General features: G+C 37.8%; 1 protein-coding gene across 52 annotated transcripts in view; it reads right to left on the bottom strand.

The window, feature by feature from the left end:
* The window catches only part of clasp2 (cytoplasmic linker associated protein 2), a 109,376-nt gene continuing 91,093 nt past the window's right edge, over nucleotides 1-18,283 (bottom strand). For 33 of the 52 annotated variants that reach the window (XM_073930671.1, XM_073930675.1, XM_073930679.1 and 30 more), the window contains 11 exons: nucleotides 17,241-17,319; nucleotides 11,725-11,868; nucleotides 10,985-11,128; nucleotides 9,661-9,767; nucleotides 9,420-9,570; nucleotides 8,425-8,611; nucleotides 6,455-6,648; nucleotides 3,889-4,017; nucleotides 3,594-3,800; nucleotides 3,055-3,171; nucleotides 4-842 (listed from right to left, as the gene is read on the bottom strand). In XM_073930671.1, the coding sequence (XP_073786772.1) occupies nucleotides 753-842; nucleotides 3,055-3,171; nucleotides 3,594-3,800; nucleotides 3,889-4,017; nucleotides 6,455-6,648; nucleotides 8,425-8,611; nucleotides 9,420-9,570; nucleotides 9,661-9,767; nucleotides 10,985-11,128; nucleotides 11,725-11,868; nucleotides 17,241-17,319 (1,549 nt within the window). In that variant the 3' untranslated portion in view covers nucleotides 4-752. Of the gene's footprint in view, nucleotides 843-3,054; nucleotides 3,172-3,593; nucleotides 3,801-3,888; nucleotides 4,018-6,454; nucleotides 6,649-8,424; nucleotides 8,612-9,401; nucleotides 9,571-9,660; nucleotides 9,768-10,984; nucleotides 11,129-11,724; nucleotides 11,869-17,240; nucleotides 17,320-18,283 lie in introns of all 52 variants that reach the window. The other 19 variants (XM_073930670.1, XM_073930673.1, XM_073930677.1 and 16 more) reach the window with 3 other exon arrangements.

Here is an 18,283-nt window from a genome sequence, read left to right as displayed (position 1 = left end):
TCGTTTCATTACTGTACATTTTCTTTATTTTAATTTCATCGTTAGCACAGTTCTAGAAATGCAACGGGAAGAAACAGAGCTTCCTCACGGGGGGAGAAAGAGCGACACCTACAGGAAGGAAGTGACACGACAATTGCGGCATTTAGATGCGTAAATACATTTCTACAAATTCCCCATCAGAGAAGAATGACACTATGCTACTCAAAAGAATCCACACGCCTTCAGGACGTCACAAGACCTTCTCAAATATTCCTCGTTGTTATGGTATACATAGATACATGTTGCCTATGTGGGGTGTGTGGTTTCACATGTGGCCTCTTGGGGGCGACCAATGCGTCCAGGTACGCGACCAGATAAAAAGGTTTGGTTTTATTTTCGTGACATGCATATAGCCAAGCAAAGTATGCCTTATAATAAAGCAAGCTGGACCAACCGCTCACTGTTATGAACTGATATGACCGTTAATAATCGATTAGGAACGTTAACGACACGTCACTCGCACCAGGAAGTTTCGTACTTCATCTTAAAAATCATAGTTCGATAAAAAGAAATGATCTCCGCGCTGCACAGAAACACACCAGGACTCTCTCCGCAGGATTTAGCGGTCTTCTCACCGTGAAGCAGAGTCTCAGAGTCGCAGGAGGCTGCATGCGGCGGTGTGTGTTTCTGTGGGCAAGCGCAGGTGTGTGTGTGTTGGTGTTTGCATTTGAGTTAAAAAGCCGGCCGGGGTGCTGTAGTTGAGGACGGTGCGGTTACAGGCCCTGCCCTCCCACATCTGAAGACTGGTCACTGCCGCTGGAGCCGCTCTGAGCTCGCTTTATGTACAGATTCAACAGTTTCAGCTGGAGAGGAGAGAGAGAAATAGTGAGAGAGAGACACAGAGGACAAACATGTTAAATTTACAATTAAAGGTTAGAGTAAAAGGTGGTCGCACACTGGAGCAGAGATAAAAAATAGTTTGAGAAATCAATTCGGCATAGATTAAGATTTTCAAAATGCATCGCTTTTCTCTCTGTGATCGATTCTGAGCTTAGTTTTTAACAATAGACGGCGCTCTAGGCTAGATTTAAACAGTAGACGGCGTTCTAGGCTAGTTTTTAAACAGGAGACGGCCTTTTAGGCTAGTTTCAAACAGCAGATGACACTCTAAGCTAGATTTTATCAGTAGACGGCGCTCTAGGCAAGTTTTTAACAGTAGATGGTGCTCTAGGCTAGTTTTAAACAGTAGATGGGGCTCTAGGCTAGTTTTTAACAGTAGACGGCGCTCTAGGCTAGTTTTTAACAATAGATGGTGCTCTAGGCTAGTTTTAAACAATAGATGGTGCTCTAGGCTAGTTTTAAACAGTAGATGGGGCTCTAGGCTAGTTTTTAACAGTAGACGGCGCTCTAGGCTAGTTTTTAACAGTAGATGGTGCTCTAGGCTAGTTTTTAACAGTAGATGGTGCTCTAGGCTAGTTTTAAACAGTAGATGGGGCTCTAGGCTAGTTTTTAACAGTAGACGGCGCTCTAGGCTAGTTTTTAACAGTAGATGGGGCTCTAGGCTAGTTTTTAACAGTAGACGGCGCTCTAGGCTAGTTTTTAACAGTAGATGGTGCTCTAGGCTAGTTTTTAACAATAGATGGTGCTCTAGGCTAGTTTTAAACAGTAGATGGGGCTCTAGGCTAGTTTTTAACAGTAGATATCACATGATGCTATATTTAAACAGTAGACGGTGTTCTAGGCTAGTTTTTAAATAGGAAACAGCAATCTAAGCTAGTTTCAAACAGCAGATGACACTCTAGGCTAGATTTTAACAGTAGACAGCGCTCTAGGCTAGTTTTTAAATAGCGGACTGCATTCTAGGCTAGTTTTCAAACAGCGGATGGCGCTCTATTCTAGTTTTTAAAAGTAGATGGTGTTCTAGGCTGGTTTTCAAATAGCGGACTGCATTCTAGGCTCGTTTTCAAACAGCAGATGGCGCTCTAGGCTAGTGTTTAAACAGTGGACGGCGCTCTAGGCTAATTTTTAACAGCGGATGGGGCTTTAAGCTTGTTTTTTAACAGTGCTCTAGGCTAGTTTTTAACATCCATGGTGCTCTAGGCTAGATTTTAACAGTAGACGGCGCTCTAGGCTGGTTTTTAAACAGTGGACGGCACTCTAGTCTAATTTTGAAATAGCAGATGGAGCTCTAGGCTAGTTTTTAAACAGTGGACGGAGCTCTAGGCTAGTTTTTTAATAGCAGATGGCACTCTAGGCTAGTTTTTAAACAGTGAACTGAGCTCTAGGCTAGTTTTTAACAGCGGATGGCACTCTATGCTAGTTTTTAAACAGTGAACGGAGCTCAATGCTAGTTTTTAACAGCGGATGGCACTCTATGCTAGTTTTTAAACAGTGAACGGAGCTCAATGCTAGTTTTTAACAGTGGACGGACCTCTAGGCTAGTTTTTAAACAGTGAACGGAGCTCTAGGCTAGTACTTAACAGCGGATGGGGCTTTAAGCTAGTTTGTACCAGTGCACAGCGCTCTAGGCTAGTTTTAACAGCCATGGCGCTTCAGGCTAGATTTTAACAGTAGATGGAGCTCTAAGCTTTTCCTAAAAGCTTTTCTAAGTTTTAATTATTCAGTGTCTGAGCTAGGATAATCATGCACATCTTATCAAAGTACACAGTTCTGTGATCAGTAGTAAATCTTCTCCAAAAACAGCTGTAAATCACCCTAAGCTGCATGAGACATGTTTTATTATCAACGGATGAGCTTTACTGGGGTTTTTTTTTGAACTGCTGATAAAAATCAGCCAACCACTGGCATGGTAGTGCTGGAAAAGCCCAAGATCATTTTTAAAATCACTCTGATTGGATTCAACTTGAAGAAGAAACTCATGTACACCATATGATGCTTTGAGAACAAGTAAATAATGAGACAATTAAACAAATTAAGTGAACTAACTCTTCAACATCTCTCACTTGTGATCAGATTGAAGAAGAAAAATTTACACGGGGCCACAAAAAAAAAAGGTTAAATTTTAAAGGCTTCTCGTCTGGTGTGTAACTCTCGAATAAAAAGTAAACGGCTCACCTTGCTGCCAGACAGCTGGCTGAGGTGAGGTTTCAGATCCTCTCCAATGACGGCATAGATGGCCACAAGGCAAAATACACAGGCCTTTCGTACACTGCTCTCAGAGTTATCATAACCCTGCAAAGGAGAAAGAAAGAGAGAATGATGATCAAAACATTTAGGGAGCATCTTAAACAGAGCTTATAACCATACAGAGATCCCCAAGATTAGCCAAGATTATTGACAAACTCGAATATTGGTTTGAAAAGATGAATTGCTTTTCAGCTAGCATCATTTAGCATGTTGTTAACTAATGTAGCATATAGTTAACATGATGCTAATGTTTGTAAAATTAATTGACACATTGCTACCATGATTTAGCAGGTTTATAACATAATTTAGCATTTTGCTAACATGTTTCAACATTTATTAGCATGTTGCTAGTACAATGGAAACTCATATACACAGCTCCTCGCTCTTCAGACACGTCGTGCACACTCTCTCACTAATAAACTATTAAAGTGTGTATATTAAATGCTATAAATGTAAACGTTACTGACCTGAATGAGGCCGGGGACGATCTCTGGGAGCATCTGAATGAGACCCTCTTTGGGCAGACGGTCGATGACTTTGGTGAGCATCTTAATGGCAGCGAGGTTGATGGGATAGTCCGCTGACTGGATGATGGGACACAACACTTTTATACACTGATCGGGACTTATCGAGGTGGCCAACATGGATGCTGCCTCTTCTGCAGCCCGCACCACCTGACAGAGAGAGAAAACAACATTTTGCATGTGAGTTCAGATGTGTGCTTCAGTTGTCAGTAGAACACGATCATCTTTAATATCTGACCTCTTTGTGTGGGTCTTTATGTGCCTCCAGAGCCTTCATAATGGTGAGCTCTGCATAGTTTTTAAAGCGCCACGGCTGCCTGTTGAGGATTTCCTTCAGCACCCGCAGGGCTAATGCCCGAATGACATGCTGAGAGAGAGAAAAACAAAGGTCAGCAAGGAAATTAGATGCTTTTTGTTGTCCACATGACTAGTTTAGGTTGCAACAGTAGGATTGTCGATGTTACAAAACTGCATGAATAATTAAGTTAACAATGATTTAGGAACCAATAAAAAACGTTTTGAGCTGAGGTTGTAATACTTATGATTTTAAAATATTTAGTAACAATTGTTTATTATGTTTTATGAACTGAAATGTGCTGCCACTTATTATTATATTATATTATATAATTCATTCATTTTCTTGTCGGCTTAGTCCCTTTATTAATCCGGGGTCGCCAACTTATCCAGCAAGTTTTTACGCAGAGGATGCCCTTCCAGCTGCAACCCATCTCTGGGAAAGTGTTGTATTATATTAAATTAAATTAAATTAAATTAAATTAAATTAAATTATATTATGTTATGTTATGTTATATTATTTTATATTATATTATATTATATATGTTGCTTTTGTGAAAATAACCAACGATTTACTCTTAGCTGCTGACCAAGGGTGCATCTCGTTATTAGTTTTACTTGATCTTAGTGCTGCATTAGACACCATCGACCACAATATCCTCATAGATTGCTTAAATTCTACTGGTGTCTACTGGTGGGACAGGCTCTACAATGGTTTAAGTCATACTTAGCTGACCATTACCAGTTTGTGAATATTATTGGACAGCCTTCACAAGTCAGGCCAGTAAAGTATGGGGTGCATCAAAGATCAGTTTTAGGCCCTTTGCTGTTTACAATATACATGCTACCTCTGAGAGACATTAGAAGACATGGGATCAGCTTTCACTGCTATGCAGATGATACTCAATTATATATTTCAACTAAACCTGATAAGACGTCTAAACTGTCAAAGCTAACTGAGTTTATTAAAGATGTTAAAGACTGGATGACCAAAAATTTCCTTCTCTTAAACTTAGACAAAACAGAATTATTACTTATTAGACCTAAATCCTGTGCACAGCAGATCTTACTCAATTAGAGGGATACAAAGTTAGCGTTAGCTCTACTGTAAAAGATCTGGGTGTTATATTAGACAGCAATTTAATTTTAGAAAATCATAAATCTCATGTCACAAAAACTGCCTTCTTTCATCCGAGAAAGCTACGAAGTATGCTCTCCATCTCAGATGCAGAAAAGCTAGTCCATGCTTTTATGACTTCTAGGCTGGATTACTGTAATGCTCTGTTCACTGGCTGCCCAGCATCTTCCATTATCAAACTTCAGCAAGTACAAAATGCAGCTGCCAGAGTTCTTACCAGGTCTAGAAAATATGATTATATCACCTTTTATATCACATTTTTCCTCCTTTCACTGGCTGCCTGTTAAATTTTATATTGATTATAAAATATTGCCTCTTACCTATAAAGCTTTAAATAATCTAGCTTCTGTTTATCTAACAACCTTCTGTCCCGCTACAATCCGACCCGCTCTTTAAGATCTCAAAACACAGAGCTTCTGATAGCACCTAGAACAGCAAAGTCGAGTAAAAGAGGTCGAGCCTTCCAATAATGGCTCCTAAACTCTGGAATAGCCTGCCTGATAATGTCCGAGGCTCAGACACACTCTCAGTTCAAAACTAGATTAAAGACCTATCTTTTTAGTAAAGCTACACTCAGTGCATCACATAGCAGTATAATGCATGAATGTGCTGCACGCAGGTTTTTTGCAACTTGCTTATATACACTATGAACAGCAGCTACGCTAATTATTCTCTTTATTCTCTATTTAAGTTTTCTTGTTTGAGCAAAACATTTTACTTTTTTTTTCTAATGAACTTTTCTTTACTTTACTTATATTTCTTCTAAATATAACGACTAAAAACTCAACTATTTAGTCTCCACTTCACTTCCTAATCTGCAATTGCCTCTGAATATCACACTAACTGTACAAAAAAAAAAAAAAAAAAAAAACTACTAACACTTCCCTTCTTAGACTTTACAGACCTGAAACTTGCCTTTAGTACTTATTCATTGTTGCTCTTAGTTGTGTAAATTGCTTCCTTGTCCTCATTTGTAAGTCGCTTTGGATAAAAGCGTCTGCTAAATGACTAAATGTAAATGTAAATGTAAATGTAAAACAAAAATGCATAAAAACAACAAAAAGATGTTATGTTTGCAGACATGTTGATATGACACAATAACAATATTACAAAAGAGTTAAGAAATCAATATTATTGGTGGAATAATCCAGGTTTTCAATCACAAAAAATAAGGTCAATTACTTGGGCCAAATGTCTTGCTTTGTAGAATTATATTTCATACCTTTCATCTACTTCAAATCCAAATTGTACCCTGTAGCGGACTGAATAACTTCTTAACAAAACTTGTTTTAGAATCCCCATGGGAAAACACTTCTGGATCAGTGCTGCTGAAACACTACTGCACTCCATTAAAGTGTGAGTTTGCAGGTACCTCTCCATCTCCGAGTGTTTCCAGTAGCAGCAGGAGGATGGTTTTGAAGTGCTCGTCCCAAACATGCAGCTGTGTTTCTCTGATCAGCCGCATTAGTTCACACAGCGCTGCTTTCCTCTCCTCCACACGCTCGCTGTGATTGGACAGCTCCTTCAAGAGCTCAGCCACCACCTCAGACTGATCCACACCGCTGTCTGTAACACCGTCAGCAGAGCCAGTCAGAGACACACATGGACTTACAATTTAACAAGCAGTGACAGATTGTTCCAGAAGAGAGCAAAAAAAAAACATTCTTATATATACATATTCCTAGAGAAATACAATTTTATTAGGGTTTTTTTAATCAAACGTTGGGTATCCAAATATTTTTTCTGTATTCTGAATTCCAGGGGGTTTACAGAGGTTCTGGTAAGGAGGGAGCTTTAGGCTAAGTAAAAGGATTGTAACAAATACTGTAAAAACATGCTATTAATGCAATATCAAAATCAATCAATCAATCAATGTTGAGTATTGTGATAATTATATTTTGTGCAATAAAAAAACTGTTTTTAAATATTAGCTAATAAAATTAGTATTACTAAAGGGAAATATACAATCACCCGCCACTTTATTAAGTACACCTGTCCAACAGCTTAACGCAAATTTCTAATCAGCCAATCACATGGCAGCAACCTAATGCATTTAGGCATGTAGACATGGTCAAGACGATCTGCTGCAGTTCAAACTGAGCATCAGAATGGGGAAGAAAGGAGATTTAAGTGACTTTGAACGTGGCATGGTTGTTGGTGCCAGACGGGCTGATCTGAGTATTTCAGAAACTGCTGATCTACTGGGATTTTCACGCACAACTATCTCTAGAGTTTACAGAGAATTTCCTGAAAAAGAGATAATATCCAGTGAGCGGCAGTTCTGTGGGCGTAAATGGCTTGTTGAGGTCAAAGGAGTATGGCCAGACTGGTTCCAGCTGATAGAAAGGCAACAGTAACTCAAATAAGCACTCGTTACAACAGCCTACCTCTGTATTGCTGCTGACCATGTCCATCCCTTTATGACCACAGTGCACCCATCTTCTGATGGCTACTACCAGCAGGATAAAGTGTGAATAATCTCAGACTGGTTTCTTAAACATGACAATGAGTTCACTGTACTCAAATGGCCTCCACCATCACCAGATCTCAATCAAATAGAGCACCTTTGGGATGTGGTGGAACGGGAGATTCGCATCATGCATGTTCAGCCGACAAATCTGCAGCAACTGTCTGATGCCATCATGTCAATATGGAGCAAAATCTGAGGAATATTTCCAGTACTTTGTTGAATCTATGCCACAGAGGATAAAGGGCAGCTCTGAAGGCAAAAGTGGGTCTAACCTGGTACTAGTTAGTTGTACTTAATAAAGTGACCGGTGGGTACATTTAGAGACTAGACTAGAGAAATGTTATTTTTATTAGCTGATTAAAAAAAATATTTATGTAATGATCATATTAAAATGAAGGGTAAAAAAGTTTTTTACAGATCTATTTAAATGTAATTCAGACAACAACAACAAAAAAAAAAACTATCATCTATCTGTCTATATTCATATGAAATGATGTATACCCCTGGCAAATTCTGACATCAAGTTACTTTTATTCAACTAGCAAGTTTTTTTGACTGGAAAAGACACAGGATTCTCTCAAAAGATAATAAGATGATGTGCAAGAGGCATCATTCGGCCAAAAAAAAATTCTCAGCCTTTATTTCTATTTTAAGAACAAAACCTATGAATCAGAATTTGAAACTGTCTTTGACTTTGAAAACACCCTGCTATATTTCACATTATGACTAATTAAAAAGTGGGCTCCTATTTTAAATTACCCATTCACTGGAACTAATATAATCTTATTGTAATATTAACCGAATTTGTATTCAATGTGTCTTCAGTGAATCGGAATCAAAAGGAGATTGTGAATCAGAAGCGAATGGATTACCGTCAGTGAGGGACTCCTCTTGGTCCGCATCTTTCAGGCTTTTATTAAAAGAGGAGGAGCCGAAGGAGGAGTCAGAGTAATTGACTGGCTGGTAATCCCTTGATGGGCGGGGACTCGAGGAGAGGAGGGGCATAGTGTTCAGCAGAGAGGTCTTATTATCCAGCGCCGTCCGACCAGAGTCAACAGTCTGAACAGAAACACAGTCATGATACATCCACACACACCAATAGGTGAATTTCCAATCCAAATATGCAGAAAGGTTTTGCAATATTTTTTAAATGTGAAAACAAAAGCAAAATCATATAGTTTCTAATAAGTGAGTGTTATAGGTACAGACTTTTTATAGCAGATAACTCACATTAACGCTCATTCAAGGCAGCATCATAATGAGAAATCTAATTCATTGTTACTATTATTGTCATTTTCATCATCATTAATATTCTATAATTTTTAGACATACATTTTGGAATTATTGCAGACAAATATCAATGTCATCTCAGCATTAGTTAGATAATGGATGTTGTTTTAAAATACAATAAATCCCTTATAATATAATTGCAATGGTGCTCATTTATTTTTGGTGGGTGCTCCTACATTTTTTCTGGTGCTCCTAAATTCTTTTTGGTGCTCCTAAATATGAGTTGGGAGCACCAGTAATTTCGAGCCCTGAATTAGTATTATTTTTCTGACCTTAGATGTATTTAAACCTGTTATAGTCTCTCCAATAAAATATTAGGACACTTTATAACAGCGTTTCTCAACCACGTTCCTCGGGAACCACCAGCTCTGCAAATTTCTCCTTAACCAAACACACCTGATTTAGGTCATCAGCTCATTAGCAAAGACCTGTAATGGGTGTAACAGACAAAGGAGACATCCAAAACATGCAGGGTTGGTGGTCCTCCAGGAACGTGGTTGAGAAACACAGCTTTAAAATTACCACACGGCCTGCTCTTTAAGCATGAAGCATCTCTTACTTGATTCGTCTTTCGTACCTCTTCTCCGCCGTCTCCTTCTCTTTTCCGTGGAGGCTCTGTCATGTCCTCCTGGCTGCGGACGCTGAAGTTCTGGATGGCCTGACTGACTCCTCTCAGAGAGCTGTAGATCTCCTCAGAGTTCATGTTCTCCGTATCGTAATCAAATGCACTGTGCACACACATAAAACAGGCAGGGGATGTTTAGATGAGGATAAACGCTCAAATGATCCACGTCTATGTTTGTGAACCAGTGCTGTACCTTGGTGAAGGTGTGTTTTGGGATGTGTTGGTAGGAGAGGTTAAAGGACTCGACCAACTGGCTGGTGATCTTGGTGTGTGCCGGGTAAGTGGGCTTCCAATTGACGCCTGCAAGAAAGACAATTTATTAGCTTAAAACGGGTTGTTGTTCTTATTTATTCATTGCCGTATTAGCAGCACTGGCTGTACACTTGGCAACACTGGTAGTAAATATTCAGTTTAAAATTTGCAACCATAACATCCTAACAATCATAACATTGCTAAACAAACTTGCATTATATACCACCCGGAGATCATCCTCATTGTTCAGTCGTGGCCTGTATTTATTTTTATTTATTTGATTGCCATAAGGGTGTCAGAAAGTTTAACCTTAAGCAATAAAATCAACCTGCAGTTGACGCCATTGCTGTGTTGTTAATCTAATGTAAACACACCAATTCTATCAAAACAATTGAAAGGCTGAAGGCTTTTTATTTGTATGTTTATGTAGCTACTATTTTTATCTTCGATGGGTTATTCGTAAAATATGGTAATACTAAAAGTTTAATCAAACATATTTTGACTTTTGTAAATCCCTGCTGTCATTAGCTATGTTTCCATCCACCTGTTTTATAAGCATTTTGGATATGTGCATTTAATAATAATAATAATAATAAAAAAAATCAAAATAAAAATAAAAATCGGCTGATGGAAATGCCAAAATGCACATAAATTTTGAAAATGTGCATAAAAACGTATGCATATAGCTGACTAGGATAAACTTTTTATTCAATAAGATGTGCATAAACTGCGATGGAAACACTTTTACTGAACCAATTCCAGTATGTGCATAAAAAATTTGTGAATTTGGTATAAGATAACATGTGATGATAAAAATATGTGCGACAAACCAGCAGGCTGAGCACACTGTAAAACATCTGAAATGTTGTTTTGGTCATTCTAAAATGACCAAAACTCATTGATCTCATTAATCTGTATATACGGCATGAAGAGCTCTGGGGTGAAGAAGTTCTCAGAAGATACCATTATCCTACATTATCAGTTTTTGATTTGTCTGTTTAAGGTATATAAAGGTATAGGTTATACAGTGTGTTGTTAATTGCAGAGTGCCTCTATTTAAAAATAAATAAATAAAAACCTGAATGTTCTGAAAGAGAGCAAGCCTCAGCCAGGTAAGAAAAAGTAACTTAACACATTACTTAACATACAAAGTAACTAAGTAACACAACCAGAGAGTAACTTAAAACTGTAATGCATTACTTTCCAAAGCAGCTTTCCCCAACACTGAATACAACATTGTTTGTGTGTGTAACTGTGCTGATCACCTGCGCTGTGTTGCCTGTGTTTCGCAAGTGGTTCTGCAATAATTTAGTGGCTCCGTCCTGAAAGGTTTTAGGAAGTGCGCCCAGAAGCATTGTGAACTCCGGCGTGTTCAGCTGGAACAGCGAGATCAACACTGACTGCGCCGCCTGAAATCAACACACAAAATAAAGCCTCGAAACAAAATCAACACCACCAAAGCAAACTACACACACAGTCAAAGCCAAAAATATTCACCCTCCTGTGAATTTTCTTTTCTTTTTTAAATATTTCCCAATTGATGTTCAACAAAGCAATGAATTTTTCACATGATAATATTATTTCTTCTGGAGAAAGTCTTATTTGTTTTATTTTAGCTAGAATAAAAGCAGTTTTTAATTTTTTTTTTAACCATTTTAAGGTCAATATTATCAGCCCCCTTAAGCAATACTTTTTTTCGACTGTCTACAGAACAAACCATCGTTATAAAATGACTTGCCTAATCAACCTAGTTAAGCCTTTAAATGTCACTTTAAGCTGAATACTAGTATCTTGTATGTTATAAATATCTAGTCTAATATTATTTACTGTCATCAGGGCAAAGATAAAATAAATCAGTTATTAGAGAGGAGTTATTAAAACCATTATGTTGAAGAAATGTGTTGAAAAAAATCTCTCTTTAAACAGCAATTGGGGGAAAATAAACAGGAGGGTTAATCATTCTGACTTCTACTGTAAACCGAGCTGAAAGTGCAGAATCTTGTACCTTTCTGACATCTGAGCTCTTGGGTTCGGTGGTCCACGTAATGATACGCGACACTGCCAGTCTGGTTTCACCCGTGTTGACGAAATCCTGCGGCTCCATTTGTAGTGTCAGTGTTTCAATGTACTTCAAAATGGCCACCTTCACCTGAAACATCATCCTTATGTTACACCTCTGCTCCAAAATCAGCTCAGACACAATATAATCATCCATCATTCGCTCTGAATGTTTGACCTCAACCACAAATCCTCCTTCAATGAGGAATATGCACAAGAACTTAAAATTTTCAGTCAGCCAGCCAGAGTCTTTCCATTACAACAATGCCACGTTTAAGATCTGATTTCTTTAGAAATAAGCCTGATTGATATATGATATAAAGTGGGTCTCAGATTGCATAAGAAGCACTGCATTAAATTAAATTGTTCCACGCCATATCTATAAAATATGACAGTTTATTTAACCCCAGTATTTTTAAATGGAGCTTCTGAGCTAGTCTGCTGCTACTGACGGCACTTGCATTTTCACAGTCTTTCATCTTGTTTTACACTTGAACAACTAATTGAATGCTGAAGTCTATTTAACTGATTGCATTTTAATGACATTGCAACATCGTTGCTGTGAAAGGAACCTAATGAAACAAACAAACAAAAAGTCACATAAACCTTTCACCGGAAGTTTATGATTGGCTGAAAAACAGCTGCTGTGCATATACCCCATTAAAAATCATCAGCATCCATCAAGGCTGCAGTCCAAGCACACAAAAGAGCCACACGTTCACAGAGATTCACAAATCCATGAAAGGAAGCAAGACAGCAGGGGGAAGGCGGTGTGAGCGCGCTGCGTGTGATTAAACTTTTGTACATTTTTTTTTAGCCAGGGGTTGTGTGTCCTGCTCTCATTTGCGGATGCTTCACTCTCTCAAAAAACATCAAGCGTTTAATAACACAATTCATCAAGACTGACTGGTCATGGCGATAATTAGGCTTCATAAATCACTTTTATCCTCCATATTTTCTGCAGCACCATTCAAAAGTTTAGGGTCAGCATTTGTTATTCTTTTTTTCTGATTTTATTTCTTATGCGCGCTTCTTTTGTTTGCTAAAAAATCATTAAAAAATTGGGAAACATTAATACAACTTAAACAGAGGTTTTCTGATTTAACATTTTCAATTGTAATTTATCTCTGGGATGCAAGGCTGAAATTCCAGCCACATTATGATTCAGAAATCATCATAATAAGATGATTTGAAGGTCAAGAAACATTTGTGATTATTATAAATGTTGAAACCCAATTGTGGGGCTTGATACGATATTTGTGTGAAAACTGATCTATTTATATACAGTATACATCTATGATGCCTGACACGCTGAATGTGCCCCACAACCTGAACTATTGTTGAATTATTTACTTTTATAAAATTATGTTTATAAGAGTTTTCACCTTTATTGATAGGACAGTGGAGATTTACAGACAGGAAAGTATGAGGATCAGCAAAGGACATCAAGCAGGGAATTGAACTCGGGCCGCCGCGAGCACCTTGGTGCTATATGTCGACGCACTAAGGCGTCTACAACCACTTGGCTATTGGCGCTGACGAATTAGTGCTTTGTTCAAAAATAAATTTCCTTTATATTATACTTTGTACCAGAAACAGTTTTGCATGCACTGTTGTGAATATCAAACCATAAATGGCCACTTAAAATATTAAAAATAGTCAAAATGTTCAATTAAAATACATGCTAGAGGCAGACGGCGTGTAAAAGTTATCAATAATGACTAGAAATTTGCAGATCTATCAGTGAAACTGTTCTCCAAGTAACTTCTCTCACTGTAAATCTTCCAAATCTAGTTTCAGAAGTATTTAAAGTGACAGTTCACACCAAAATAATAATTCTGTCACTATTTAAATTCGATTTAAGTACTTCCAAACCTGCTTCATTCAACTGTTAAACACAAAAAAAGATACTTTAAAAAAAATGCTCTACTTGTACTATGTAGTTTAAACCCCCAGACATTCTTCAAAACATCTTCTTTTGCACTCAACAGAAGGAAGAAACTCATACAGGTTTAGAACTATGATTATTATTATTATTATTTCATTTCTGGGTGATCTGAACTCCCTTAAGTACTTACAAAACCTTTATGAGTTGCATTCGTCTGTTAAACACAAAAAAAGGTTCTTTAAAAAAAACGCTCTACTTTCTTTGATAAATGTTATTTTTGACTATGTAGTTTTCCCCCCAGACATTCTTCAAAACATCTTCTTTTGCACTCAACAGAAGGAAGACACTCATACAGGTTTAGAACTATTATTATTAAATTATTTCTGGGTGATTTAAACTCCCTTAAGTACTTACAAACCTTTATGAGTTGCATTCATCTGTTAAACACAAAAGAAGATACTTAAAAAAATGCTCTACTTTGTTCCATAAACAGTCTATTATGCACTACAATATGATGTGCATTCACACTGAAATTTGTTTTATAAAAAAAATGAGTGCAGCTTAAATACTGGATGATGCACTTATTTAAGCATTAAAATGAAGTGTGGAATGTTGGACAATTTACGCACTCAACGGTGGCAGCTTTGCCACGTAGCAGAAGGGGCGGAGCTATCGGGCACTGAAGTTACATTAGTTTATTTTAGATTGTGAATCAAAATTCTCTTACGAGAGTGATTATAGCACCTCCTATTGGTTATACAGTTATACTCATGGCAGGTTTAATTGGTAGTTTGGTCATTTATTTCACTAATTTTGTACCCGTCGAACATCTGAGAAATCTGGGAAACAGTTTAAATTTGCGATTAGTAATAAACGGTTATAAAAAATAAACACTACATTCATATACTATGCTGTTGAGTGTGTAAGCGCATAATTACACAGTGCATAATTAGGTGAGCCATTTGGGACACAGTAATGACCTTTTGCCTTAACAGAAGGGAAGAAACTAATCCAGGTTTGGAGGTATCTTTTAATTTCTAGGTAATTTGGATTTGGCTTTGCTGAGGGGTTTGATCTGTGGGAGCTGCGCGGTATAGAATTGCTTCCCCTGTGTCTCACTGACCTGTACTGCTTGGTTCCACACTTGGATATTTTCCTCCAGTGTGCAAACATGCCGTCGCTTTCTGAGGGGAAGCAATTCTATAGCCCCGCCACCGTAGCGGCAACATCGCCTTTTCCCCGGCTTCAGAGAGAAAGAGGGAGAGCAGGTCAATAAGAAACGCCTCACACGCACGCATGCACGCACACACACACACACATGCACACAGAGAAGAAAGAGGAAGAGCAGCACACACTGCTGAGAAAAAGATGCCGATGTGAGGAGGATGATGAAAGAGGGAGACAATCTGGTAAAAGAAGAGTTGGTTTTGTGTGTGGATATGGGACTGGTGGAGGATTTTGAGGCAAAGATGATTTGTTTGTAATCATTTTTGTACATTTAGGTTTATTTAAACTCTCAAATTCAGCTTTTTATTTACAGTTATTTTTGTCAATAATGGCCAGTATTGGGAATTTACCTGTTCATATTTACGCTATCATTACATTATGTGCAAGGTTTAGCAGCATGCAGTTCTGTTTTTGGGGAAAAAAAACTACTCAAAAGTAAAAAATAATAAAACAAATTGGAAAATAAATAAATTTGAATAAATAAATATATTTTAAAAAATTCATAAATAAATTTGTGTTCAATTAAATTACTTAATTTAAATAATTAAAACCAAATTGTGTGGTGGAACTAATTAGAATAAGTGTAAAATTAAGCTTTAAAACTACTAAAATCAAGACTTAAAAAAATATCAACTATAAAGAAATAATAAAAATTATTGTATAATAATGATAAAATAAAGAGAATAATATTGCCAATAAGAAATTGTCAACTAAAATAAGTTTAAGAAGAACCTCTACAATTATTAAAATCAAGACTTCAAAAATATTAAGGAAAAATAACAATAATAATAATAAATCACAAAATAATATAAGCAAAAACAAATAAAATAAGATAAACAAAATAATAATAAATAACATGCAGAAATAATATTGACAATACGAATGTTTAACTAAAATATGTTGAAGATGAACCTCTAAACTGCCTAAAATTAAGACAAAAATATTAAGTAGAATTAATAATAAAAAAGTATAACAATAATACTAAAAATAAAAATACAGAAATAATATTGGCAATGAGAAATATTCAACTAAAATAAGTTGAAGATGAACCTCTAAAATGACTTAAATCAAAACTTAATAAATAGTAAGGAGAAATAATTTAAATTATTGTACCATTAACATTTCAAAGTGAAAAAAGAGATAAGATTAGTATTTCAACATGAAAAAGGGGTAAAAAAAAAAAAAAAGTTAAAAAAAAGAAAAAGTAATTTAGTGATCAAATGGTGATGTCACGCACATGCATATTGTCAATGTGCATCCACAAGTGCTTGACCACCTAAACCAGCGATCACCAATCTCCGCCCTGGAGGGCCGGTGTCCCTGCAGGGTTTAGCTCCAACTTGTACGCCTCGATGTGTTTCAAGTATACCTAGTAATACCTTGATTAGCTTGTTCAGGTGTGTTTGATTAGGGTTGGAGCTAAAATCAGCAGGACACCGGCCCTCCAGGAACAAGTTTGGTGACCCCTGACCTAAACAATACAACTGTTTCTGTACAAAATGCTATTGCGACTACAGGCCTAGCATGCAGAGCACAGTGCTTTTGTTGGATTCGTTTGATCTGTGTGAACGGAGATAGTTTTGAAAACATTCAAAGCAAACTCAACTGTTCAACTTCAAGGCAGCACGGTGGCTCAGTGGTTAGCACTGTCACCTAACAGCAAGGTCACTGGCTTGAATCCTGGCTGGGCCTGTTGGCATTTCTGTGTGGAGTTTGCATGGTCTGGTGCATGGTTGCATGTGTTGGTGTGGGTTTCTGCGGGGTGCTCTGGTTTCCCCGACAGTTCAAACACATGGTCTACAGGTGAATTGGATTAACTTAATTGGCCGTAATGTATGAGTGCACGTGTGAATGTGAATGTGTGGGTGTTTCCCAGTACTGGGTTGCATCCACTGCATAAAACAAATGCCAGAATAGTTGGCATTCATTCAGCTGTGGTGAACCCAGATAAATATGGGACTAAGCCCAAGGAAAACGAATGAATGAATGATTGATTGATATGACGGACTCATTAATAATAACGGTAGCAATTAGCAGTGACTGGCAAATTTACCGATGCATTAAGCCGAACACTAAACCCTAAACCAAAGGTTGGAGACTCTAATGAAAAGCAATAGCCTTGTTTTTTCACATGAGACTTTATGGAGGGGGTGAAAAAACACCCGGAGTTACTCTGACACAGAGCGACACAGCCTGCAGAAACTTCAAAGTGAGCACTTTATCTAGAGCTGACAGCCATGATCCACCATACTTCACATTCCCTGGCACCAGCATAATGCATGATACTGTCCGTCCTCTTCGCTCATCCACACACTGACAGAAGATACAGTGATAGTAAAAACATTTACCTTTAAGTTTGGCGTCTGTGTTTGGTCAACTGTGAATCTCATGAGGATAGTGAACTGCAGATCATTGGGGAAGGATTCTCTGAAGAAAAGCAGGAGAGAAACATTCTTGAGTATTTCTCAGATTTAATATCAATTAATTGTTTTGTGCAAGCTGACAAAAATAGAGCTGAAAAGTGTTGACTGTGACTTAGGGCTGTGTGCAATATGAAGAAACAATATGTTGTGAGTGAGGTACATTTTATCCATGTTTTTTCAGACAGAATGTTCAATCATTTAAGTTGATGATTCAATTAATCTTTTAATTCGATGACACATTCTAATGCTGTGTTCACACCAGACGCGGAACGCGCGGATAAATTGCGATATTCAAAACGCGTCAAACCCCGCTTCATTCGCGTGTCAAATTCACATAGAACAGACGCGGATTCGCGCGATGGGCAGGGCTTCTGTCTGCCCGAAGACTCTAGCTTCATAGCTAAATGGCTAACATGGATTTTATGAAGAAAATAACAGTGTTTATGTGCTTTATAAAGACTGAAAAACAGCGTCGATACGTTTAGGGTCCACTACATTCTTTCAGAGGTGCATCCAGCTCTGTGAGCTCATAAACTCCTCCAGAAACTTAACCTGGATGATGGAGGCTTTCAGCGGTGCTTCTGACTAAGCCAAGCTGAGTTTGATGAACTGTTGTCGGTGAAGGCTGGAGGATTTCCCTGAAGGCTGGAGAGATTTGTGCGAAACGCTCGTTAAGCGCGTCAAACGCGCAAAACGCTCAATTTGCCCTGCGCCATTTGCGTCATTTGCGCCGCGCATATCGCGCCGCAGGATGTCTATTCACGCGTTTGCATTGACTAAACATGTAAATCACTCACACTTGACGCGCGTTCTGCGTCTGGTCTGAACGCATCATAAGACGGTCTTCAGCTCTCTCTCTCTCTAAATCGAATGATTTAATTAATGACTCATTAAGACTGGAGAATTCAGTATCATATTTGCTCATCACTAGCTGCGTTTCCAGCCAACCATATTTGGCGCCAGTTCTT

This window comes from Danio rerio, chromosome 19 (genome assembly GCF_049306965.1).
Source record: "Danio rerio strain Tuebingen ecotype United States chromosome 19, GRCz12tu, whole genome shotgun sequence".
In the NCBI taxonomy this organism is placed as follows: Eukaryota; Metazoa; Chordata; class Actinopteri; order Cypriniformes; family Danionidae; genus Danio; species Danio rerio.
Note: the sequence above shows the minus strand (reverse complement) of the source record. Positions and strands in the feature narration are given on the sequence as shown.